The sequence below is a fragment of the Thunnus albacares genome, chromosome 13, assembly GCF_914725855.1.
Source record: "Thunnus albacares chromosome 13, fThuAlb1.1, whole genome shotgun sequence".
NCBI classification, from domain to species: domain Eukaryota; kingdom Metazoa; phylum Chordata; class Actinopteri; order Scombriformes; family Scombridae; genus Thunnus; species Thunnus albacares.
Genome location: NC_058118.1, coordinates 5,778,884 through 5,805,515, shown reverse-complemented (window position 1 = coordinate 5,805,515; position 26,632 = coordinate 5,778,884). Strand labels below are relative to the sequence as shown.

Here is a 26,632-nt window from a genome sequence, read left to right as displayed (position 1 = left end):
AATAACCCTATAATGTCCTTAGAGGAACAAAAAAGTTACACAGTGCAAGTGATTGCCACTAAAAATACATATTTGTTTATGGATCAATTTTTTAATTATTCTCCTCTTCTCCTCAGATGGGTCTGATGCTATCGGGATTTTTGACCTGCTGGACCAGGAGAACGAGTTGGTGGACCCAGACATCATCAACATCTCACCCACCACTTCACCAGTACACTCCCCTGGCTCTCATTACCACCATGGAGGTGATGGCAGCAAGGTGAGACAACATGCATATGCTTGCATGATGAAATATTGAAAGTATCTTTTATCCTGTTTCGCGTTCCTTTGTACGTTGTGTCGTCAGAATAAAGCAACATGAGACGGTGTTTGTCACAGTTACACACAGTATATCATTTAAGGTGACTCAAAGAAACAAAGCTAACCCTGAGTTTCTACCTTCTGCAGGGCCAGAGTACGGACCGCATGGAGTCTCATGAAGAGGTTCCTAACCTCCTGCAGCAGCCTCTTGCCCTTGGCTACTTTGTGTCCACGGCCAAAGCCGGCCCACTACCCGACTGGTTCTGGTCAGCCTGTCCGCAGGCTCAGAACCAGTGTCCACTCTTCCTCAAGGTACCACACTCTGCCATCCCACATGATAGACTTCTTTTAGTGCTGCCTTTCTCCACAAGTGCAAAGTTGCATAAAAAATGTCTCTTTATGGATGAACAACAAGACAACTTAGTGTGAAACAAATGTAGTCGTTAAGTGCACATTAGGGGGGAAAAAGAGATGAAACAAATATAAACACTTGTAAGGCAACTACAGTAGACAAGTTAGACTTGTGTATTTTGTTAGACTTTGAATAATACAAGGCTGCTGAATTTCCTTTATAAATGCAATTAAGATGTAAACCACAAGTTAGTCCCCACTGGAGGTTGGAACAATTTTTAGACAGGTCCTTTTGTTTGCACAGTACATCTTCATTAATGAACCGCAAAACTGTTTTATAGCTCTTTTTTTTTTTTTTTTGCTTATGAGTCTGCCTTAGCAAGTAGTGCCCTTGTGTGTAAACAAATGGCCCATACAAGAAAAGGATCTAGTTTTGATTTGCAGCAATATCCCTTTCTTTTAAAAGTAGTCACTGTCACTCTGCTGTGAATAGAACTATCATTTTTAGATGAGATGTAATAAAAGGTTAATAACTTCTTTATACTGTCTTTAAAAACACCTCTTTCCCCTCTGCTTTCTCTTTCAGGCCTCTTTGCACCTCCATGTGTCTTCAGTGCAATCAGATGAACTACTGCACAGCAAACACTCCCACCCCCTCGACTCCAATCAGACCTCAGATGTACTCAGGTAAACAGCACCGGGACACACACTGTCACAAGTCAAGTGCAGGAAATACTGTGTTTACAGGGTGATTTTAGGATTTGCAGATTTTATTCAGACTGAAATAGCTTTTTGATACAAGTAGTGACGATATACAAGAGCAAAACATATATTTGACATAGTTTTTGAGCTTAAAATGCTTTATGTACCCTTAGTTTATAATGTATATTGGTTAATTGTAGGCCAGGATTTGATCACTCTGAGAATTGGAGGCTTACTTTATTTGTACAAAGTCAAATTCTTCAGAACATATTGCCACTAAAAGCTCATAATCAAAGAGTAACTGCATTTCTTTTGTATGCCTGGACAGATTTGTGCTGGAGCAGTACAACGCCCTCTCCTGGCTGACGTGTGACCCGGCTACACAAGACCGACGATCATGTCTGCCCATTCACTTCGTGGTGCTCAACCAGATGTACAACTTCATCATGAACATGTTGTAACAAAGAGCCTGTCACAGGAGGGGCAATGGGGAAACATTTCAGAGAAATGGAAAGCGACAACTCCGAAGGGGTTTCATCAAGACTGAAGCAAGAACCAGACCAGAGTACGGAGCTGGATCCTGCACCGAGATGGGATTAGACGGCTGTTAAAAGCTGTGACGGTCCTGTCCCCTGTGGCTGTTGGTGGTAGAGACAGCCCTGTCCCTGTGATTTAAAGACATGCACATAGAGACAAGGGAATAAAGAAGAAGGGGAAACCTGAAGTTGAGTCGCAATTAATGAACGTGAGAGAATGACAGATTGGTTGTCATGATACAGTATGTAGCATGGCAGCACAGTCACTGGCCAGTCTGTATTTGGAGAGACAAGTCTATCTGTAAAGTTATTGGAAGAAAAGGGACATATTTGATCAAGGAAAAAACCCAAGAATAGATCTTTGGTTTTAAGATCTGAAATTCCTTTATATTCCTTTGGATGAAATAGTATCCAAATGAAATGCCTGCATCTATCTTATTTATTGTAAGTTTTTAAATGTATAATTTGTCTTATTTCTTAACCTCTTTTATATATAAAAAATGGAGAAGGTTTATATCACCTTCCTGCTTTAAAGCAATTGGTCTAAGATATATGTAATCGTCTTAATTAAAAAAACAACCAGGAAAAAAATCCCATAAAAATTAAATAAAGTCCCAGTAGGTTGCTTTTAGAGTATTATTTTTTGTAATGGAGACAGAATATTTGTATTGTCACAATGTACAGAAGAATTAGAGTGGAGAATTATGTTCCATGCCTTTGAGCATGAAGGACTTACAGCAAAGCTGTAGCTACAGAGGACTTGTACAGCAATGAACTTCACTGTGTTCAAATAAAGAGGTACATTGTTGTATATAGTATTTTATACCACACATTTAGACACAAAAACCAAACGGCAATATATATAAATAATTATATATGAATGCCATGCCAGCAGTTGGTGGTGTGGCTTCTGTTTTAGGAATAAAGTGCGTCAACTTATTTTCCTGTGCTTGTGTTCATTGCTTTGGGGAGGGGGACTGTGATGTGCAATTTGATAAGGACACCAATAGTGGAGTGGAAGGAGAACTATTGGCATCTTTTGGAAGTAGCTGACCTCAGGTTTGACCTTTTTTATTTTGTATGAGGAGAAAGAAAACAAGAGATTTAGATGTGATAGCAGAATAGCAGTGTCCTTTTCAGCACATCCTTTTATTTTACCGTACCTCTCCTTACTCTGGCTCTTTTGGCACCACTTTTGATTGGTTATGGATACATTTAGACCAATCCCATTTTACTTCACTATGAAAGTAAATGTGTGGTGTAAATGAACTTTAACCAGCTATGGATGGCTGCCCATTGGATATGCAGTATTTGTACAAAGAGGAACATCTACTGTCTGGATTTCTCCTGTTAAGAGGGAAACTGTACTTCAATTATTGAGAATCCATTGCTATTGCTCTTTACCTTGCATATTGGCATCAAAAATTTGACCATCAAAATGTATTTGGTCTTCTTTTGAGTGTAGATAAATACATTCAATATTTAATAAAACTCTGAACATTTATTTTCAGTCACGTGCCATGTTTTCTTGTTTTTGGGAAATCATGGTTGTTTGCAGTAACCCATCTGTTTCTAATATACAGTAGGTCTGCAAGTTTTCTACCACACTTTCTATTCACAAGTGGGAAAGCCAGTGAAATAGCCCTGCATAATAATTTCAGTCTGATATTTTACTTGTAAATTGCATTGTGTAGTAGCAGCTGGCAATCCATTATTTGGGAATAAATACAACTCCAACTGCTGCAAGTGTGCCCTTGAAAATAAAGTGGAATTTACACCGACAACATTTCAATGACTGGGTAGGTAAGTCTAATAGTTATGAATCTACAGACACTTGGGATATTTGTCTGGTTATGTCCTTTCATAACTCTAACACCAAGTGTTCCATGTCACCAAGTCTTAATATAGCGCAATTTAGAAGTGCTACTTTCAGATTTCTTAAGATTAATTCATGTTTATTGTGTCATCCAAATAAATGACTTTTTGAAGCTTAACCAAGTATAAATAAGCCTGTCTACCACAAGAGCCTGGAGAAAAGATTGGATACCGTTGGGTGTAGGGTGCACAGTTTGCTTTCCATTCATTATCCATGGTGCAGAAACTGGACATGTAAGGGATGTAATTAAAACCCAGATAAACATACTGGTGATCTGTATTTATACAGGCAGTGCCCATCAAGTTACTTGCTCTTTTCAGCTATGATGATCCAAGGAACCAGACATTACGTAAACCGATTTTTATTTTCTGTTTTGTTCTACAAATAAAATAAGGTTTCCATTATAGTCTTTTAATAATGTGCCTGTGTCAGCCCAGTCCATGTGTAGTAGTCACGGGCAGGACTGACTATCATGCAGCTTGTAGTGACTGTCAGTCAGACAGCGCTGCTCCACCGTGCTGACGGGAACAGTTCCCTCACTGTCACACCGACACAGTAACCACTGTAGATAAAGATAAGATCCAAGTGGACATGCGGAATCTATAACAGACAAGGCGTGAAAAAAATGCAAAGACATTTCCATAAACCTATCGGCACCAGCTAAATCGAGCTTCTTTCTGTGACACTGGCTACCTTAGGACTTCCCTATAGAGGCTGAGTCCGAGGTCTGACGGCCTCCATGCCGACATTTCTTTCTTTTAAAGACTAAGTATCATCCCAGTAAGTGAGGTAAGACTATTCTTGTCGGGTTATTGTTTTTACATTAGACTTTGCACTACAGAGACAGACCAGACAGTACACGCGGGTATTATCGTCTGACAAGTTAGCCTAGCTTTTAGCTTGCTAGCTTGTAGCATGCTAAGAGGCGCTCCAAAAGCAATGGAGATAGTGAATGAGTGTTAGCTAGTAGCTAGTTAGCGTTAATAAGCTGCCTTGTAATAGTTAACGGCGATACAGTCACGATATTTGCTGTACTTTAACAAGACATACATTAAAGATTTGTGTGTGTGTGCCACTCGCAAATCGAGGGTATGTTTCGACTTGGTGAAGCATATTTCACGCCAGCTAAACGTTGTTTAATCTTCCCGGTATTAGCATTAGCATGGACTTTACGGCTAGTTAGCCGTAGCCATCATTCACTTTGTTTTTGTTAGTAATGTTCTCATGACGATAGTAACAACAACCCTTACGGTATTCTGTAGCAACTAACTAACCAAACTTCTAGAGAAATTAACTAACAAGTACATTACTCATCGGTCTGAGATAATGTTAGTAAAACTGAAATGAATACATTGCCACTATGTGACTCCCGTTAACTCAAGCTACTTCTGTCAGATGAACTCTACTTGTCTGGCTTTTATATAGTTTTGTCGAGTTTCTGTTGTGTATGCGAAAACATAAGTTAGTACACCTGCTCATGCCCAACAAGATGTCCAGACTGGGAGACTTTTCCACTTTATTTACTCCAGATGGCATCGTATTATGCCCTTAAATTGTTTGTCTGTTCTGCCTGTTCCCACAGGGTTTAGTAGCAGAGAGATGGCAGACAGTACAGGGCTGCAGTTTGTCAGCTCCTATGCCTTTGAAGCTATGCAGAAAGTGGACGTGGTGCGCCTGGCAGCTCTAAGTGACCCAGAGCTGAGGCTGCTGCTGCCCTGCCTGGTGAGGATGGCTTTGTGTGCTCCAGCTGATCAGAGCCAGTCCTGGGCACAGGACAAGAAGCTCATCCTCCGCCTGCTCTCTGGAGTAGAAGCTGTCAACTCCATTGTAGCACTGTTGTCTGTGGACTTTCATGCCTTGGAGCAGGATGCACGAAAGGAGCAGCAGCTGAGGTACACCTGACTTACACACAGTAGCATGATAAATGCTACAGTCTGGTAATGCGTAGAATAGACTGCCTCTGTTTTGTTGATCAAGTCATACATTTATTGCTTTAATCAGGAAAAACTCTGAACACTGTTTTTTAAAACTCATTGAGAGTAAATTTTAGAAGTATACCTCATATGTCATCTCTTCTACCAGGCACAAGGCAGGTGGCTCTAATGGAGAGAGCATCCTGGTGTCACAGCTACAGCACGGTCTTACCCTGGAGTTTGAACACAGTGATCCCCTCAGGAGACTCCGTCTGGCCCTCAGTGAACTGTTGGCTATCATGAATAAGGTACAGTCAGAGATCCCCAAATAAGTCAGTAAATCACAGTACACTGATAATATTAATGAAGTTAAATGGCACCTGAAAGTATAACTCTGACGAGATACAAAACGAAAACAAGACACCACATGATTAGAAGAAAAGAATTTATGCTAACAAATCCACAAATCAAATTTATAAGAGGTTTTTAATCAATGATTTTACACTGTAAATGACCTGGATAACTAGCCCTCTTGATATGTTGCCAAGGCATTTCAGAAATGGGGGACTTTTACCAGCCAAAGTCTGAGCTGCTGCATTTTGTAGAATGCGATGTGAAAGAGACATCTGATTGATGCTTGAATTCAGGGAGACAGTGTTGTCTAAAGAAAGAGAAATTAAATCATGAACGACTTAGTAAAATTGCAGAATTCGAAATATCTTACTTGTGGAAATGGGTTTCAGATGAAAGAAACAAGATTGCGCCTCTACTTGTTCATCAAAGCTTAAGTTGGCATCCACATTTCTGGCAGCTGCTCTCACATTGACTGACAAATTATGTATTTCTCAGCACTACAATTGTCCTTCAGTACTTTCATCTTTACCTAATAGGATGACTTGATTTCCCTTGTTGTTTCTTAGGTGGCAGACTCGAATGGAGAATTTTTCCTAAAGTCCTCTGAACTCTTTGAAAGCCCTGTTTACTTGGAAGAGGTTGCAGATGTCCTCTGCATTTTACAAGCAGGTACCCAACTCCTTTCATCTTCTCAGTAAGCTGTTTTTACACATGAACTCTGGACAGTGTCTGGAGAATCAGGTCTGGACATTTTCTAGAATTGCCCTTTCACACATGTAGCGCACAGCAGGAGGCTGTCCGTGTCAGACGTGTCCTCACTTACTGGAAATATTCTCTTTGGTTCAGTGCTGGAAATTTTAAGAATGTTTGGTGGCAACTTTTGTCTCCTAACTGTCAAAAAAATTGGGGCATTTACAAAATTTTGGGGGCACTAATAGTAATTAGTGCATAAAGTGCTGTTTTTATTGTGACATGAGCCCAGATTAACATGCATACATCCACCTTGTGTAACCACAACCACCTCAGTATACACCATCTTATTCATAATAATTGTAGAAAATTGTACATTTTAAAACTACAATAACAAGCACACGAAAAGCAAAACAACGCAGGCCTATTCCCTTTCAAAAACTTAGATTTTATATAGGAAGAGCCTTCAGTGTGAACCACTAGATGACAGTATAAGATAATGATCACGAGATCATGACAATATTTAATGGGCTTGATTTAATTAGATTTACCAAAAGTTCTGGTTGGGGGGATAATGTCATAATCAGATCTTCTACACAAGTCAAAACCAGTCTAACGTTGATGATTTTATCATTGTAGGACTGATGCATTGCATGCCACAGCCTCAGGTGTTTCCCAAAATTACAGACTTGTAGCTACAAGTACTGTCAAAAAGAGCGAAAATGAGTGTAATATTCCTTTTTTATTGATGCAGTTCTGGAAATAACTTCAGTTGAATTTTTTAACATGCTTTATTTCATCCCCAAATTTAGCCCCGCTGACGTTTTAGCATGGATGTAATAACATTATAGACCCAACTATCCAGCACTGCATCACTGGTTAGTAGACTGAAAAAATATGTTCTAGATTTGGGACTAAAAGCTTACTGCACATAGTGCACTCAGTAACATTTGTCAGCAGCACTGATCACCCTACCAGTCGGCAAGACCCACATGTAGGCTGTAACATCAACGTTATCTAGCCACCTTGCTAACACTAATGTTAGCTAACGCGCCAGACCAAACACATTTTAAAGTCTCTAGCGTTGGCGTTAATGTTACTCACCGTAAGCAAATGCATGATGCTTGCTTGCTTTGGTGACCAGCTGATGAGCTGAATAATTTTTGACCTGTACGCTTCCTTTACCAAAGTTGTGATTAGCTTTTAGCTGTCTAAAGCTATGTTTGGGTGGGTGAGCCCTGCATACTTTACAGAAGAGGAGAATCGTCCTATTCACCTCTTCAACACCAAGCCAGTCTATTTTCCATTTTTTAATTGTAGAAGGAGCAACTTTCTTTGCCATCTTATTTGCTGGAGGTGGTGTTGGTGATGGCCCAGGATTTTGGTTGCTTTCATCTGTAACAGTTGGAGCTTTTTTAATGAGATAGCGGTCCATTGCAGCAGCCAACGTCACTGCAGGTGCAGGATTGCCTGGCCTCTGCCAGATACCGTTACAGCAGCATAGTTTGAACAACAACGTTGTTGGTGTGAGTGTGTGTTAGAGACGGAAATGGAACTTAAATTAATTGAATGAAAATAAATTGATGGCTTAATGTAGGATTAGGATATTGGCCTAAACTGGAAATATATAATTATTTTTATTGAAATTTTGGGGGCAGTTTTTGCCCCTCAATCACAGCTTTTAGGGGCATTCTGAGATTTCAGGGGGCATTTTTGCCCTTGCCCCCTGTTTATTGCCGACACTGCTGTAAAGCCAGCCTGAAAATAATTGACCTCAGTGATATTGTCATCTGCAGTTGACAAATTGTTTTTTTAGAATGTGTGTGTATTTTTTCTTTTAGAGCTGCCTTCCTTGCTGCCCATCGTGGATGTAGCAGAGGCTTTGCTTCATGTCCGCAACGGCGACTGGTTTCTGTGTCTGCTGGTTGCCAATGTTCCCGACAGCTTCAATGAAGGTAATTCATCTGCCCCACAACACTGCACACGCTGTCAGCTGATAATGTGAGACAGAGTGGCTGCTTAATTGGCAGTACTAGCTTCATATTGTTGATAAGTGTACCTGCTGTGACAGAAATAGGAATTTACCATAACATTATCTTGGAAGCTTTCATTACAGCTATAGGTAGACAGTTATTGAGATGCCATCACATGTTTTCTTTTTGAGTTTAGCGGTTCCCCCGCTAATTCTAGCCATGCCACTGGCCTCAGGGTGTGTGTATTTATCTTTGATTGATGATGAACATTATTGTCTCACTCTGGCTCACACAGAGTGCTCTGTGTGCTGTGAGAGACGCATTATAAGAAAATGCCTGCTGTCTCCAGTGACTCCTTATCACACAGAGGGTCAGAGCTAAGTCAATAGCTTATTTGTGTGTGTTATATAGCAGTCAACATCAAGGAATCCTTTTGGCTTTGTTACCGGAAAAGACCTTATTTCATTGAATTGAAAGTGAAATGAATTGATCTAACGGTGAAGTGTGGGAAACGGCTCTGTCTAAAAGCATCAAGGTCTGTCACATTGAACACAAGCTGGTAACCAGACCTAATTCCACTGACTCCTTTATGGCAATATGAAATAATCCAGAAGTGGCAGAGATGGAAACTAATATCATTTCAGTGCATGTCACAGTCAGTCAACCATAAACATTTTGCCTTTAAAACTGTCAGCTGTGGAAAAGTACTGGGGAAATGAGATAAGGCTTTGGAAAGGCTGTCCTCTGATGACTGTTAAATCTTATTTACAGGAAAATAAATGAGTCATGATTCTAGGGTTTAGGGTATTTATGGAAGAACATGACTTGGCCATGATATTAGAGAAATGATACACTGGACTGACTGTCAGTGATGTACAGACAACCAGGAGACCTCCAGGCAAGGATTACATGGTTAAACAAACATGACATGCAGCGTAGAAGTAGTAAAATCAAATTGAGTGAACATGTTGCCAAATTGCCCAATTCAAAGCGTTAAAATGTCAAATTCCATGGAAAATCAACGGTCCAAAGTATTTTTAAACTTTGTGTTGTATGGTCATGTACTTTATTTAAATGTGCACATCTGTCTTTGCAGTTTGCAGAGGTTTGATCAAGAATGGAGAACGTCAGGATGAGGAGAGCGTTGGTGGTCGACGCAGAACTGAAGCCCTGAGGCAGCTCTGTCAGATGAACCCCTCACAGGCCCTGAACATCAGAGCTATGGTGGTCAGTGATACTATTAACATAATCACAAGACAGAAAACTTGATCTAATTGAGAAGAGAGAATCCACCACAGCTGCTGTATTCTGCGGAAGATACATTTGTTCCAAATTTACGCTGTTATTCTGACTTAGTCATTAGTCTTAGTCACATTAATTATGGATGTTTGAAATAAAACTTTACTTTTACCTTTTTATGTTTACCTTTTACTATTCTGTGCATTTTTCGCATCTTATCAGTTTCAGTCAGTAAATCTCAAAACCTAAAAATAGTGGCTTTCTCATTAGCGGTGTCAAAAACCTGATCTTTTTAATCTTCGAATGAAAATATATTTGATACAGTAAGTTGCATTACAAGCCATGTGTTACACAGCTTTGTTAATTAAGAATGATTTGCCAGAAAACACATTTGGAGCTGTTATTTCCGAACAACAGGCCTGTTTTCACACAAGGCTATTTTTTGACACCTAAACATCACAGTTATTTGTAATAATGTCCAATTGAATCGAGTTGAATATATTATTTTTAGTTAGAAACAAACACTGGCTTCATTAAGGTTAGAAACACAATATTTTTCTCTTTGCTGATTTATGTAGTGATGCGCTTTATGATACCATCCCTGAAGGGAGAAATTTGTCTTCTAGCTTCCCTTCTCACAGGGAGGTTACAGCACAAGGTCAGCTATTGAGCAAAGCCCCAGGAGGTGGTAGAAATCCACTGCCTTGCTGAAGGATGCATCAGCAGGACTCATACTTTGCTGTACTTCATGATCTCAGACAAAAGGGCCGAGGAATTGATGTCGTGTTGTGCTGAAATTAGGGCATTTCAGGGACTAATCCGCCATAGTTGTTGGTAGCTGGTGTTTGTCAACACATGGATCAGATGCTACTTTAGAGTAGACTAGGTTTTTGAATAAAAAATGTCCTGAGAACGATCAAAAGAGCAGATAACACACATGGACAAATGACGCAAGAAAGCCCGGGGATGATGTATAGTAACGTTAACAGTAGGATGACACGAAACAGCGGCGGGCAGTGATGCAACAGCAGGAATAGTATTTTGAAGAGGAATGTTGTTGAAATAACTAAAATATTATGCATTACTTTAAATGCTGAATATACCAAAACACACCAACGATTAGGAATTGGTTGGAGAAGGAATAATTTGATGCTATAATCACAAAAAATATACATATACAAAAAATGAGGAAATCCCAAATATAATATGCTGTGTGTTTGTTTATTCTGTATATCCCTAGGTGGAGGAGTGCCATCTGCCTGGTCTGGGTGTGGCTCTGACTCTGGACTATAAACCAGATACAGCAGATGAGGCAGTCAGTCCCCTCGTCTCTTATGTCAGCGGTTTACTACTGGGTACCAATAGCAAAGTCCGTACCTGGTTCAGCATGTTCATTCGCAATGGACAACAGGTGAGGGGCAATAGTTTATTCTGTATTGCATGCAATGTTGTTGAATTAAACACAAATATTTGTTTACATAGAGAAGATTTGGTGTGTTAGGTGATGAGACAAGATATTGCGGAGTACACATTACAACAGTGTCACCATGTTAAAGCAGACATACAGCCACTTCATCTGAATGCTTATATGAATAATGATTTCACTTATTGGTTAGATATTGAGAATAACAAGTTAAGATGTTCTGTGTCTGTAGTCATAGTAGCATCATCTTACTCAGGGTTGAGCCTGGGTTTCTAATGTGCATGTAATGTAGTCATTATCCTGAGCAACAACTATGGACGCATTCTCTCACACACTTTAACCCTCTCATACACAGTGTCTGTCATTATCTATAGTGTCCTTTTGGGACACTCAGATGGTTGAATTTGTCCTCAACATCCAACTTCAAATATTGCATGCGACCTTTGTATCACATCACCCCCCTTTCTTTGCTCTCTTTCCTATCTGTCAGCTCTTGAATTAAGATTGTCCCAAATTGAAGCTAATGTTTGAAATACCACTTAAGTTATAAGTGGAATCATGTGTATTTCCATCTGCTGGCATTTCTGGCATGTTATCAAGGGCAGATACTTTTTACAATCAGCCTTTCACTGTAGATGTCATCAAATGTTTATGTTGCCTTTTTTTTCAATGTTATTATCTTTTTTATAGACAATAAAGCTCTCCCTCAGCTGTGTGGAAAAGGCTTTGGGCAAATGTATTTATATTTTCTGTACATATTTTGGTTTCCCTACTCTTGCACTGAAGCTGGTGCTGCGATGATTGTTCAATTAATTGATTGAGGGAAAATGAATTGATGACAATTAAGTGTTAAATCATTTATCAAATAAAAAACGCAAAAAACACTGGCTTGTTGTAGCCTCAATATGAACATTTGGATGGAAGCTCAGCCGTTGACTCATGCCTGTCCTTTGCTTTTTCTTTGCACTGGCAGAGAAAGAGAGAAAGCAGCTCGGTACTGTGGCAGATGCGCAGACAGCTGCTTCTGGAGCTGGTCGCCATCCTGCCACGCTCACGCAGCACCCACGTGCCCAACGACGGTGACATGGAAGAGGGCGGCTCAGGGTACTCTGGCCTCAGAGAGGAGCATGTGGTGAAGGCCAGCGCTCTGCTTCGACTGTACTGTGCCCTAATGGGCATCGCAGGTCTCAGGTAGGTAAAAGAGGATGCAGTAGTCTTTGTGTCTACTTTTTGTCTTTTGTGATACTTTTGATCATGAGTTTGATACTTTTCTGATCATGATTTTGAATTTAAATTTATTTGTTTTTAGAGTTTGATTTTGGGATTTTAAAGTAAGTGTTTTGCCTGTTTCTGAATGCTTACTTTAGTCTAGTTTTTATGTCTTAAAGAGAATATACTTTTTGTGATCCTGCTCCAGACCTACTGATGAAGAGGCCGAGCAGCTGCTGCAGCTGATGACAAGTCGGCCTCCGGCCACTCCTGCTGGTGTTCGCTTTGTCTCCCTGTCTTTCTGCAAGCTGCTGGCCTTCCCTACTCTGGTCAGGTACATAAAGCTACTCTTACTGGCTCCTATTTTTTTTTTTTAGAAGTCTTTGTTTTATTCACCAAACACAAATAGGTTGGTTTCATAAACTCTACTCACCTAACATGTTGTCTTGCCTGAAAAAAGACTTGTCTGCAGTCTTTTGGCATTTAATATTGTCCTTTGTTATATGGGGTGTGAACGTTATGCTCTGTGTCCAGCACGCCAGAGCAGGAGCAGCTGATGGTCATGTGGCTCAGCTGGATGATCAAAGAGGAGGAATACTTCGAGAGGTAAGAAGTTCTACATGTTAATACCAATGACAACAGGCATTATTTTAAAGAGATACAATGCTTCAAAATTGTCATCTCTAAGTGAACAGTAAATTAAATTTGATCAAAATCTGTCACAACATGAGATCTTTAGGACTTACTTTAGTAATATAATAAAATATGAATATTGCAATATTCATTTCATACATACCATTCATTTCTAATTGAATCATTAGTCCTGATGAAACCATATAATTGTTTTAGGTAATAACACAGAGGTTATAGAGGTCACCCATGGTACACATGAATTAATTTGTATGTACAAAAAGCATTACCTCTGCTACAATTACTGGAAGATATGTCTGTGTTCAGCATGCAGTTTGCAATATAGCAAACAGTTTTGCACTGTTCTTAATGATATTGCCAGTCTAAACATTATACCAGCTTGAGAAGCTGTTTTAAAATCCTTAAACAGCACCCATAATATATCACTGAATAATACTGTAAACCTCTAAAACGGTCAGTGAAAACATGTATGCTGATATGTTGGATATGGCTGCTTTTATATAATCAGTAACATTAGCCAATATGAAAAAGCATTATTCATATTTTATGAATATATTAAGTGCACACTGTAATTCTGACAGCCATGCTCATTTTGACAAGGTTCCTCCTTTCTATTGTATTTCAATATTAATTGTTTGTCTACTCTTATTATGTCAAATTATTATTTCTCATTCAAGGCTTTGTGGTATTTTCCTCAGCAAATGTTTGATAGTGTACTCCATCTGACTACTATAACTGTCTTCTTTATTGTTGCACTAACCGTACACTTATATGGTCTCGGTCTCCCTCTTTAGAGGAGCGTGTGAACCACAGAGTTTATGGAGACTTTATGACAAATGAAAGAGAAGGACAGAAACAATAATACTCACACAAAAAAAAAAACAAGGAGCAGTAGAATATGGAATGCATATGGGATTTATTAGCTAAGTCAGGAAGCTGTCATGCCTCATGATTTATTGCTGTGGTTATTGGACATCATAGTGAGGTTAAATGTGGTAAATCCCACATCTGAATTCACACTTTAATGAGTGTTAGCTTTGTTTATGTCCAATCTTTGGAGGCATTTGATATTTCCTCTGTAAATGTTTACTCTTCGTGGGAAATAGGCAGTGATAAACTCCGCAAACTCAGATGAAGCTTTGGTTTGTTTGTATTTTAAAATAGCTTTAATATGGCCTGTGTTAACAAATTATAACTGCAGTAGTGTTTGTGTGTGTGTTTGTGTGTGTGTTTATGACTCTAGTCCATAAAGCATAAATCATCACAGAGTCTTAAGTGACTTAAGGGGGGACTAAAGGGATACAGTCTGATAGAAATGTGTGTGTGTGTGTGTGTGTGTGTGGGTTGATGCAACTAGCATAATCAGTTGATTAAAATTCTGTCCTGTAAGATGCAGGATTAACAACAAGTCTAAGTGTCTTTTCTCACTTGCCTCGCATGCATATGTGTGTCCTCCTCCTTACAGTGCTGCAGGCGTATCTGCTTCTTTTGGAGAGATGCTATTACTGGTTGCCATGTACTTCCATAGCAACCAGCTCAGCTCCATTATTGAGTTGGTGTGCTCTACTTTGGGGATGAAGGTAAGGTTTGTAGGTGGGAGGGAGGGAGGCAGTGATCAATACATCAGTCTGGCTGACCAGCCACTGGCCCAACTCCTCCGCTGCAGCAGTGGCGCATGTAAAGACTATATCACTGATGAAACACTTGCAGCATACACATATCCACCAAGACACTCTATACCCTGTGGCCAATTTGCTGTTTTATTACTTATTAAGTGCACTATTGTTTCCTGCCTGTGTGCTAAGTAGTTTTCCTGTCTCAGTGTATTTTCCACTAAGATGTGTAATGTAATTGGATTTAGAGCCTGTTTGTTTCCACCTCTAGGGCAATCCTATCAATTCAGTGCTGTGCCTGCCATGTAGAATTTTTCTTATGAAATATGAAAGGAGGGAATTACAAAATGCCAGTACTGTTGCCTGCAGGTTGTTTTCACTCACAGTAAACCCACCACTGTTGATGTTCTTTATCTTTTTTGGGATTTTTTTTGTCAATGTTCAACTTTCTACAGATTGCCATCAAACCCAGCTCTTTAAGCAAGATGAAGACTATCTTCACACAGGAGATCTTCACAGAACAGGTACATACGTTATACCTGCAGTGATGAACTAGCTTCAAGCTAATAGTGTTCCATGATTTTAATTTTTATCAACACTTAATTTATTTTCCCTATCAATAGCTACTGTAAAATCAGAAATGTAGCAGTGTGTTTGATAACAAGTTATCAAAATTAAATAAAATGTCCCTCTGAAAGTACAATATTTTAACACTATGCAGTATTTTTTTGGGGAATTATCATGTTTAATAAACATAATTACTCATTATTATTATTATTACTACTGATTAAACTGTGATCATAATTACATGCTACATCATGCCATCAAATGAACACCCTTTATAAATTAATGGTAGATTAATTTAATAATATGGTGTTTGCTTAGATGGAAGTATGTACATTTATAATTTTTATATTTTATAAAATATAAATTATGTATTTTTAAAATATTTCTTGAGTCCATTTCAGAGTGATATGACAAACTGCGATGGTGGACAGCAGTTTATCCTGTCTACATATCATGTTTCTTACTTGTAGATGTCTGCATTACATCTGTGTGTGTTATTCAATGACAGTATACGTAATCTTATATCTATATGTTATGATATATCGAAATTCAGTTCAAACCGTTAACATGATGGGAATGTATGTTTTTTGCGACTCCAGTTCAGTGAATTATGTGGAAAATCAAGAAACTTCATCATATTGAAAAAAATCCTGTAAATCCAAAAATCCATAACGTGGTCCTGCTCAATGAATTGCCTCCACTAGCAAAATAGTCTCACAGTATATATCTGTGTATGTACTTTATGTATGATGCTGTAAGTCATGTTTTTCTCACTATAATAGTGAGTGATGTGAAACCGTACTGTTCTGTTGGTGTTCTTTGTCAATTTTCAGTCGCTGCTTTATTGATAACTTGTTTATTATATCTGCTGTGTAGGTGGTTACAGCCCATGCGGTGAGGGTTGCAGTGACCAACAACTTAAGTGCCAACATCACAGGATTCCTCCCCATTCACTGCATCTACCAGCTGCTTCGGAGCCGAGCCTTCACCAAGCACAAAGTGTCCATCAAGGTAGGAGCTGTGCACTAGATGACTCATAATAATGACTAGATGGCAAACTGCTAAGTGTTATGTCTGTTTAAAACATTAATTTTGTCCTGCGGTGCTGTCCTTGTGTTTATCCTCCAGGATTGGATCTATCGCCAGCTCTGTGAGACAACCACCCCCATCCACACCCAACTGATTCCCCTAATTGACGCCTATATCAACTCAATCCTCACACCAGCATCCAAGGCCAACCCAGAGGCCACCAACCAGCCTATCACTGAGCAGGAGATCCTCAATGTCTTCCAGGCCTCTGCTGGGGTAAGTCAGTCTTAGGGCTTCACAGCAACTGTACCTTTAACAGTTAATGGCAATGTACATTGCATGTGTGGTTCAGTTTTCCTCATTTTATTTATATCTAACAGTATGTGTGGGTATTTGAAGGCAAAGTTCTCCTCTTTAGTTGCGAGAATGACAAGTGTCACAAAGGACACTTTACAGACTGTTGCCTTTAATATCACAACAGTTTCTCTGCCAACCTGAATTTACTATATTTTATAATTGTTATAGCAGTAATTATTGTTGGATTCTAGTAACTCTATTGTACTGCTGCACATTATACTTTATATTCTTCATCCTCATCCCTCCAGTTGCTTCTGATCTGTAAATAAATACCCCTTTGCTGCTATCAGGATTCAGGAGTTATGGATTATATTTAAACACATTGCAAAAAACTCTGAGTAATAGGTTGCAGCATTATTAGCACCAAAATCAAATTATATAGAATATTATTTTTTTTTTTTTTAAATTTAAAAAGTTACATAATGTAATAAGATACTTTTAAAAAGAGAAGAGTAAATTGTGTTTTTGTAATGGTTATTACCTCAAGTATTGAACAAAATTATATTACAGATGAACCTTTTGAAAGTGTCCATACCAACATTCATTGATGATGTGGAGCGCTGTTGTGCTGCTTATCCCTGACCTGTAGCTTTGTTTTTGCTTCTCTCTTTCTCTATTTTTTAGCAAGGGGAGGTTAGTCGAGGAGGACGACAGCGCTACTCCATCACCACCCAACTCCTTATCCTCTACTACATCCTGTCTTATGAGGAGAACCTGTTGGCTAGCACCAAACAACTGGGTATGTACAATAAGACAATAACTGTGTCTAATACAACACTGCACTGTGCCTGGTTCTCTTCTGTGCTGTTGGCTCACTTCCTTTCTGTTTCTTATTTTCCCCTTCTCTGCCTTTCTAAAGAGCATCCATTGTCATCTCCTCCACTGAAGGAGGCGTTGTATTTGAGATGGAGGGTATTTGTCAGGCAGTGAGAGGAGAAAGGCAGCTTTTGTCTTCTGTTAAGTTGTAGGAGACGCTCTCACTCTGGACGTGCAGTCATTCATCCTTTTCTCTCTGGGTGCTGAAAGTTGGCTGCTTCATAGAGAATAAATGGAGGGCTGACAAAGAGCCAAGTACAATGGCTGTGGTAGCTTAGCTAACTAGGACAGCTGTAGGTTAGATTGAGCATTTGCAGTTAGCCTAGTCAGTGTTTATTCTCTCCCATGACGAGCTCTCCTCTTGCCCTTCATTAGGCCAGATTTATGTGAGAGTTTATGCCCATCTCTTTAATTGCTGTGTTTACCCAAGTGCTCCCACAGCCTTCAAGGAAGGAGTAATGAAGCCCATCAGCAGTGGTAATGAACCCACATCAATGAAAAATCACCTCCGCTCCTCGAACGCATCGGCACAAAGGCTCTTGCGTCCTTACACAGCCAAATACAACACTTATGCTCCCTCTTGTCCTTTTCTTGCTTTATGTTTTCATACCCTATATTTTCTGTCTTAGTTTCTTTACTTCACTGACCCTATTTTCCCTTTTTTTTTTAAAGCTTTGATGCAGAAGAAGCCAAAGTCCTACTCAGCAGCCCTGATGGACCAAATCCCCATTAAGTACCTGGTTACCCAGGCCCAGGGACTGCAACAGGAGCTTGGAGGTGAGACATTACAACTCTATATCCATTTTTTTCCTAATATGTTTTATATGTAAGTCACAAGCCAAGATCATAGTTGTAACTGAAGAGTACATATCACTTTACTGTAATTATCCCTACTCTATTTGTTTCATTTTCAACCTACTACATACTCTTTTTTTTCTGGGCTGTGATAAAGAGCCCAGGTGATCAGTTATACCTCTTGGGGGTAATGAACTGACAAATAACCTGCCTCTCTCTTTCCCTGTTCCTAGGTCTGCACTCTGCCCTGTTGAGGCTGCTGGCCACCAACTACCCCCACCTATGTCTAGTGGAGGACTGGGTGTGTGAGGAGGAAGTGACCGGTACCCTGCCCCTGCTGAGGAAGATGATGCTCCCCAGCAACACCTGCAGATACACTCAGAGCCAGCTCCACCAAGGTGAGGGGGGCGGGGATAAGGAAGGTGAAAGAAATGGGGTTAGAGCAGGCTAATAGTTCTTCATTTAGAGCTCCCATGCCTTTCTGTTAAACAATTAACAATCAGGGCCACACATTAAAATAATAGAAACAAAAATGGCATTACTTGAGTTCATAAGATACGATTAAAGTGTACACTGAAGTAATTTAGATTTAAAAGAGGAAGACAATATGGCATTTACAAGTGAAAGCGTTTATCCAACTGAAATCTTATCTCATTGGTTAATTCTTCAGGGTTTAGAGGATTATGCTGTAATTGGCTCTTCTTTGATAGAGATCCTTGACCAGCTGCAAGTGTAACACATAATCGGTTTCACACACCATCATGCAGGTTAATGTACAGGATACATTTACATTAAATTTCTATTTTTATGTACAGTATTTATGCAACCTGGTGCAATTGTGCTGTGGTAATACATCTAGGAATGTGTTTTTACGATCCTACTGCATTGTGACCATCTTCGGGATAATGGTGACAAGAATGAGAATGATATACTTAATTAGAAAAAGACATGTATGGTAAGAAATAGAAATATTGTATAGTTCCTCTGCCGCCCTGGGCTTGGTGGTGGTAGGAAGTAAGCAGGGGTCAGTGTATGCATTTAGATCAAATCAGTTAAGGGAATTCAACTGTTCGTTTCCCCCTCAGCCTTCCAGAAGTTACCATCCAGCAGTCCCAGGCTGATGCGGATCCTCGAGCACTTGACGCTGCTTTCACCTGGAGATCTGATCCCCTACGCGGAGGCCCTCACAGCCAGCACGGCTCTGCTGCTGGAGCCTGCTGTGCCTCGCCGTATACTGCAGACCCTCAACAAGCTCTGGATGGGCCTCAACACTGTGATGCCCCGCAGGTACATGCTCTGGACACGATTAGATGGTGTGGACATAGAAGAGAAAATACTACTGTGAAAATACCACTAAATTCCACTTGGGAATAATACATGATGTTAATTGGAACATTCAGTTTGTTTACATTTTTTTTGTACAATATAATTGATGTTCCTTGTGGATATGGTATATTTTCTGCCTTAGAGTGTTATTAGTATTCCTTCATTTAATGGCATCACTTGGGTATTGGGACTCAGAATCAATAAAGAGTCCAAATAAGAACCACATAAGTATCTAATTAGATTTTGGGATCTTTAGTTCAACTTAATAAGAAAAATATCAATATGAATCTGCAGATTAAGTGATATTCCCTTTTTGGCTGCTGTCTAACCTCATAATTTTATGTCTTTTCAGTAGAAGTAGTATAGTAGAACTTGACTTGGTGTCATCTCTCCCAAGGCTGTGTAAAGTTGCTGTGAGACTCAGTAAATGGATTAAACAAAGACCTGTGGAACAAGAGTTGTTGCCCTTAACCCCAGGTTTCTTGCTCAGTGATTATTGTGTGAATAGATCAGAGGTATTGAGCCAGGCAACTCTGTCAGCCCTGTGTGAACTCTCTAGACAGAAGAGGGTGACCCTCACTCTGCCCCTGAGCCAACAGGAGCACAGTTACCAAAGCTCTGAGCAGACATCCTATCGATCCAAAAGGGGTCTGTTACAAGAAGAGCTCAGGGCGGGAAAACTGAGGGAGACTCTCTCCATGAGGGAAATGTAAGGGATTGTTGCCCCCTCCCTCGACTCTTCCTCACTCCCTCTCGTAGTACTGAATGTTGCAGAGGGCTAGATGAGAGGCTCTTGTGAATCTAGGAAGAGGGCAGCAGTGTCAGATTTCACACAGATCCTCTGATTGATGCCAGTGCACAAGCTGCAGGAAGGCAGTTACTCTTGAAACTCCAAGAGTACCTCACTGTTTATAGTTTAGCATCGGTCTGATAAGAGAGATAGAGGGTGAAATGCTGCCACTGGGTAATTTGTGAGTGACTGAGTTATTGAAATCAAAACACCTGCTGAAGTATTTCATATCATATGTCAGTAGCATTTGAGTATTTTTCCTCCAAAATTGATTTATTTAATTTTGGAGGAAAAATACTCAAACGCTCAAATTGTTGACAGTTTTTTTTTCATCATTAGTAGTTTATCTGGATTAGCATGATATTTTTATTAACCAGAGATGTTAGTTATCCTTTAAAAAACTGTCTTTTCATGTGCTATCAGTCTTTTCAAATGTTGGACTCAACAATGTCTCAAAATAAAATTCATTTTGAAATGAAATTCTTTAAGCTCCAAAAGTGTGATATGAACGACAGTTGAAAGTCATGTATTTGTGTTGCAGGTTGTGGGTGATGACAGTAAATGCTCTCCAACCTTCAGCTAAGCTGCTCAGACAGCAGAAGTACACTCAGAACGACCTGATGGTGGATCCTCTCATTGTGCTGCGTTGTGATCAGAGGGTGTACAGGTAACTATTACAGGACTGTTATATTCTAAAGGGCTGGATACAGACACACAGTTCTGTTGATGCTGTGTGAAGTTTGTTGTATTGTCAGCAGGTACTGTCCTCATCATATGTTTTTAGCTGCATGTGGACAGTCTGTGCAGATGATAAAATTGATGTTAAACTGTATAATTTGGATTCAAGAGAATAAAAAGGAAAAGTGCAGATTGTCTGGGGTAGAATACAACAGAAGAAAAGGCTGTGTGCATACTGTGTAAAATTAAGTAATAAAAAAATAAGTATTGTGTAAAGAAAAAAATCTTTAAAATGTGGAATTTAAGTTTTCTATTACCAAATAACTGGTTGTATATTGGTATATTTCCAGATTTTTATCTTAGGCAAATATTTAAAAGGCAGTTTTTTTTAATTTAAACATATATTCAGTAACAGTTTTTGTAATTTTTTTTTAAGGTGGTCACACCAAGTATAGTTATTGAATCTGTAGAGCATTTACTCTTTAAATTTGGTTTGTTATGGCAGGCAAAAATAATTCCTGTCAAAATCTGGTCTCCAACATTAATGAAGCTTAACGTAGCTCTGATTCTACTGCGCTGGTATCTATCATATTGTTGTTGATTCCTTTATCCAGCACTGAAGTTGTGTGGATTTTATCTGTTGCTGATTTTTGTGCATCAAGATCACCCCAAATTAACCTGCAACTCATACCAAAGCAAACAAACTACAGGTGTGACGTATGTTTTTGTTTTTTTGTTTCCTCCAGGTGTCCTCCTTTGATGGACATTGTCCTTCACATGCTAAATGGGTACCTGCTGGCCTCAAAAGCCTACTTACACTGCCACTTGAAGGAGACGGGTGACTTTGATCGGCAGAGCCAGACAGTCTCAAACCTGGGTGTGCCTGGACAGCCAGATACACCTGAGGTCACCAGGGAGGAGCTGAAGAACGCCCTCCTAGCTGCGCAGGTATTTTAGCCACTAACTGACACTTTCACAGGGAATACACTTATTTTTATTTCCATGTCATGGGGGTTCAGTGAAGCATGAATGGAGAAATAATATGACATGAAATTACTCTGGAAATTTGTGAGAGATGACTTTTCACACCTAGCTGTGGTAACCGCATGTTTCTGTTTAACCCCAGGATAGCGCAGCTGTCCAGATTCTCCTGGAGGTGTGTCTGCCAACATCTGAAGAGCAGCAGCTGGGGGCCAACACTGAGAGCCTGCTGAGGAGCATTAGGGGCCCCATGCCAGGGAAATCGAAACAAGGAAGCCTGGGGCCGAGAGCCAGGGGGAGCATGAAGGATGCTGAGACAGAGGGAGGCTTGCTCAGTGACTTGAGGGAGGTGCAATGTCTCATCTGTTGTCTGCTGCATCAGATGTTCATTGCAGACCCCAACATTGCCAAGTTGGTTCACTTTCAGGTAAAACACAAATGTGGAAAAACATGCAGTGGGTTGTACATTTGATACTTGTTTTATTGTTACTGTGGGAAAGCTGACATGTTTACGGAGTCAGAAACACAGGACAGAGAGTGTTGTAACAGGACTGAATCCAGGAGCAACAGGGGAACATTATGCTCTTGAGCCTGTGGTTTTAATCACCACCCTTGAGTGCTACTATATGACATTTCTGCATAACTAGATTTTCTTCCTTCCTTCTTTCCAAATATTTCCATTAGAAAGTAATGTTATCATGCAAATACCATTTGCATGAGTAGTTGAGTGGATAGTGCCATATTGCTGAAAATACCTTAGAGTTTTTCAAGAAGAGCCAACTCATGGTGACCCCATTAGTCATCGCATTCTGCCATGACATTAGTGGTAAGTGACTGCAGTACTCCCAGAAGTAGCAGACAGCCATATGGTGGACTTCATCAAACCGATCCTTTCTCTGTCACGCTAATCCACCCCTGACCACGCTGCCAAGCAAAAGCTGCTGCGAGCATCTGCGTATACACACACGGTCGATATAAAAGTACTTGTATGTTCATTCTTGGTTTTATCATAAGTTTTATATTTCCTGTTCTCTCCCTCTTTGCCTCCCTCTCTCCCTCTCTCTCTGTCAGGGTTACCCTCAAGCTCTGCTGCCTCTAACTGTGGCAGGCATCCCCTCCATCCATATCTGTCTGGACTTCATCCCAGAACTGCTGGCCCAGCCCCAGCTGGAAAAGCAGGTGAGGCCTCCCAACCTCCCCTCTCTTCTCTTTTTCCTGGCTTGAAATCCTAGAGTTGCCCTGGGCTTGTGCCAGAGCCTCTCTCACGCTGTTGTGTTTCTTTTAAAGCAGCTCTATTGGGTGCACTCTTCTGAGTGTTTGCATATTTGCTAAATAAATAAGTGGAAAAATGTTTGTAGCTTTTATGAATGTGTGTGTCCCCATAGATCTTCGCAATCCAGTTGCTGTCGTACCTGTGTACCCAGTATGCTCTACCCAAGTCGCTCAGCGTGGCCAGGTTGGCCATCAGTGTTATGGGCACACTTCTAACAGGTCAGTGAACAGCCTTTCTCATCTTTACACGTCATTCTTTTATGCTTTTGGTTGTAGCCTCCTTTACTCACCTATACTTCTCTTTTACTTTGTTACGTCTCCATCATTGAATTTGACATTTGCCTCCAGCAGACTCACTATTTTCTGTAATCCACTAGGCATCCTGAAAATATCAGCTATTGTCAAACAGTATGTCTTGATATTTTTCTCCCTATATTTGGCTGCCACCGTCTGGCCTTTGGCTGCTAGTGCAGCATTCTTTCTACATTACATAAGTGTACAGTGTGTACCAGCCTACTAGCCACTGTGTAAGTGTTTACACTGGCTTTTGGGTGTACTGTGTACTTTAAGTGTGTGTGTGTGTGTTTTTTTCTTTTTAGTGCTGACTCGTGCCAAGCGTTTCTCCTTCTTCATGCCCACCCTGCCATGCCTGGTGGCCTTCTGTCAGGCCTTCCCTCCGCTCTATGATGATGTAGCAGCCCTGCTAGTACAAGTTGGTCAAGTTTGTGCCTCTGACGTGGCCACCAAAGCCAGGGACATTGACCCCCTCATCGCCCGTAAGTATAGTTGCTCACTTGGGGGGATTTATAATAATTTGTTAAATGGCATTGTTAAAAGTTTTTTTTATTCATTAGGTTACACTTTTCATCAGTACACATGATTTGGCCTGGTCAAGTTAAGCTAATGCATTGTTGCTAACTTTGGGGCTAACCCCCTTCGATAGATGAGTATACATTTCACGTATATGTCCTTTGAAGAACAAAGAGAGGGAAGATGACTAAAAAAATCCACAATAACGTAGGGTGTTATTGTGCTCGCACAGTGTGTGAGTGAAAATCATTAGTAGCTCGTTGATATTAATGATCATCTGAAATTTTAGCAGCGGCGCTCATAATTTTGCAGCAGCAGTGCGCCGCTGCTGAATGAATATAGGGGAAACACTGGTAGTAATTGACACAAAGAATATTACATTTTCTGTTTGGTGTCAAATTGGAGATTGTCATTAAATAATATTAGTTCATGTTTCCTGAAATTAGCTGTACTCTGTACCTACACAAGCTTAAACAACTGGTTCTCAAGCTAAGTCACATGCAGTAGCGATATTGTGATAAAATAAAAATTGCCCTACATAATGCAGCACCACACTTACCCTAAAGTAGGCCTGCGTTAAATTTAATAAGGCTAATCCAACTTGTATCAATATTTTGGACAGTTGAGTACTTCTGAATTAAGAAAATGCATCCATTAAAGATTTCCTCTAATGGTTAAGGAAAAGGATACGATCTTTCCTACTCTGAAAACACTGTCAATAGTTTTCCACCTAGCTGGAAGCACCAATGATTGTACCCGGAACCCCTGAAATGTTGGACATATTTTGGACTTTTTGGCCTGCTCTATCCAGATGCCCCGACTGGCTATGTCATCTTGAGTGTTTAAATTTTGGAAAGTGCTCATTATTGGCTGTATGATGGTGACAGTGTGGTGTCACATGGTTACATTGTGGTTTTGCTGTGTTATTTATTAATTTCTCATCATAATTAGAGCATCATTGATACATGGTGATGAAGAATCTTTCTAGAGATACAGTACCAGTCAAACACACTTTGGACACACTTTCTCATTCAAGGGAATGGGAAGGTGTGTCCAAACTTTTGATTGATACTTTATGTACACACCAAAAACTGCCAACAAATCTGTAGTGTGGATCAGTCGCCACCATAACAACAATATTGAATATTGTTCAAAAGTTCTCAATAAAATGTATAAGCAGTTTGCTGTTTTTCCGTCCTCAGGCCTGCAGTATCTGAAGGAGAAACCACAGGAGGCTGTGGTTCCAGGAGAGGGCTCCTCCAAGCTGACTTTACCCCAGAGGACAGCAGAGGAATTGGGTGGCGCTGACCCTGATGTCCAGATCTGCTACTGCATAGAGGCCACCTTTATGGACATCATCAGCTCCACCCTTCATGGACTATAGACCACACACACACATTTTAGAGGGAGAGGAGTGACTGGGTTTAAATCAACAACTCTGAACACTGCCCCTGAAAGACATTCACACTCCTGAGAGGGCTGCTGTCAACACACATCCATTCATCTATAACAAATGTCAAGGGCTTTCAGACCGTGTTAGGTTGTGGGTTACTCTCATTCTGTGGACATGACATGGACTGTATATCCACTGTACTCTGTTCAGTCTGGACTAAGTCAAGTACTGAAAAACCCCCTTTCTCTACCATCAGGTTCCACTTTGACACCTTGTAAATAAATCAGGTTTGCAATTGATTTAGAAAAATTTATTTTAAATGTGCTCTGTCACAACATGTAGAAAGTGAAATATGGAAAATGTTAAATGGGTCCATTTTCTTGACCTCTGTAGGCATATTTTTCTAAGCTGTAAGTGTTGTGACCTTTTTTTCTCAGCAACTGAAAAAAGGAAAATGTTGCCTTGTAGAAATTTTGTACTGTATTTGTTTGTAATAAAACAAAGAAACGCTTAAACGGATGAGTATGTATTTGAGTTAAGTGAGAAACATTAGGATGAGAAAACTAAATCTGCTCCCGCAATTTTCGCCCGGTAACAGGTGTTCAAGAAGTAGATTAATGATGCTCTGATGCTAGGCAGGAGACTGAAGGGGTATAAAGTTTGTGATGCCTGATCTGTACAAATTTCAACAATAGCTAATGTTTCTGCTCGACCTTCACACATTGTAACTCAGAGGAGATGAGATGACTTGTCAAATCATCGATCACCAACTTAAATTTGTGTAGTTTAAAGTGTGAGGAACTGTTGACGCAAGTTCCTCATGCTGTATGGACGAGGTGATGCGGTGAAAGCTCCAGGTGCCAGTACCAGGAAAGGGGGGTGGGGGGTGGGCTGCATTTATTAAACTGCTAAATGTGGCATTTTTAGACTAAACTGAAATGTGCCAAGACGTCTTAAATATAAGGACCAGTATGTAGGATTTAGTGGC

The 26,632-nt window shown here is 40.0% G+C and overlaps 2 protein-coding genes across 4 annotated transcripts in view; both read left to right on the top strand.

Moving 5' to 3' along the window:
• med13a (mediator complex subunit 13a) overlaps positions 1-2,829 on the top strand; it is a 78,492-nt gene extending 75,663 nt beyond the window's left edge. The window contains exons 27-30 of the mRNA XM_044369990.1: positions 117-259; positions 448-612; positions 1,238-1,338; positions 1,682-2,829. Of these exons, the coding sequence (XP_044225925.1) occupies positions 117-259; positions 448-612; positions 1,238-1,338; positions 1,682-1,814 (542 nt within the window). The 3' untranslated portion in view covers positions 1,815-2,829. The remainder of the gene's footprint in view (positions 1-116; positions 260-447; positions 613-1,237; positions 1,339-1,681) is intronic.
• A 1,399-nt stretch (positions 2,830-4,228) lies between these two features.
• Positions 4,229-26,159, top strand: ints2 (integrator complex subunit 2). 3 transcript variants are annotated; one of them, XM_044370767.1, is made up of 25 exons: positions 4,229-4,545; positions 5,348-5,657; positions 5,848-5,986; positions 6,599-6,701; positions 8,564-8,677; positions 9,792-9,922; positions 11,175-11,345; positions 12,331-12,548; positions 12,775-12,900; positions 13,101-13,172; positions 14,683-14,797; positions 15,286-15,354; positions 16,274-16,408; positions 16,526-16,702; positions 17,408-17,522; positions 18,272-18,376; positions 18,628-18,792; positions 19,480-19,681; positions 21,052-21,177; positions 21,935-22,136; positions 22,315-22,596; positions 23,241-23,348; positions 23,555-23,660; positions 24,041-24,217; positions 25,454-26,159. In XM_044370767.1, the coding sequence occupies exons 2-25, from the start codon at positions 5,365-5,367 to the stop codon at positions 25,633-25,635; spliced, it is 3,633 nt and encodes a 1,210-aa protein (XP_044226702.1). In that variant the 5' UTR covers positions 4,229-4,545; positions 5,348-5,364; the 3' UTR covers positions 25,636-26,159. The 3 variants fall into 3 exon arrangements, with proteins under 3 accessions (XP_044226702.1, XP_044226701.1, XP_044226703.1); XM_044370766.1 differs by having other exon boundaries at positions 4,229-4,554; XM_044370768.1 differs by lacking the exon at positions 4,229-4,545 and adding an exon at positions 4,623-4,854.
• Positions 26,160-26,632: the final 473 nt, after the last annotated feature.

Bases quoted from the DNA above. Each gene is read 5' to 3' on its own strand.
- ints2 (XM_044370767.1), top strand. From the start codon at position 5,365: ATGGCAGACAGTACAGGGCTGCAGTTTGTCAGCTCCTATGCCTTTGAA. The intron at 21,178-21,934 runs GTAACTATTACA...TGTTTCCTCCAG, and splicing joins TGTGATCAGAGGGTGTACAG to GTGTCCTCCTTTGATGGACA. The intron at 22,597-23,240 runs GTAAAACACAAA...TCTCTCTGTCAG, and splicing joins CCAAGTTGGTTCACTTTCAG to GGTTACCCTCAAGCTCTGCT.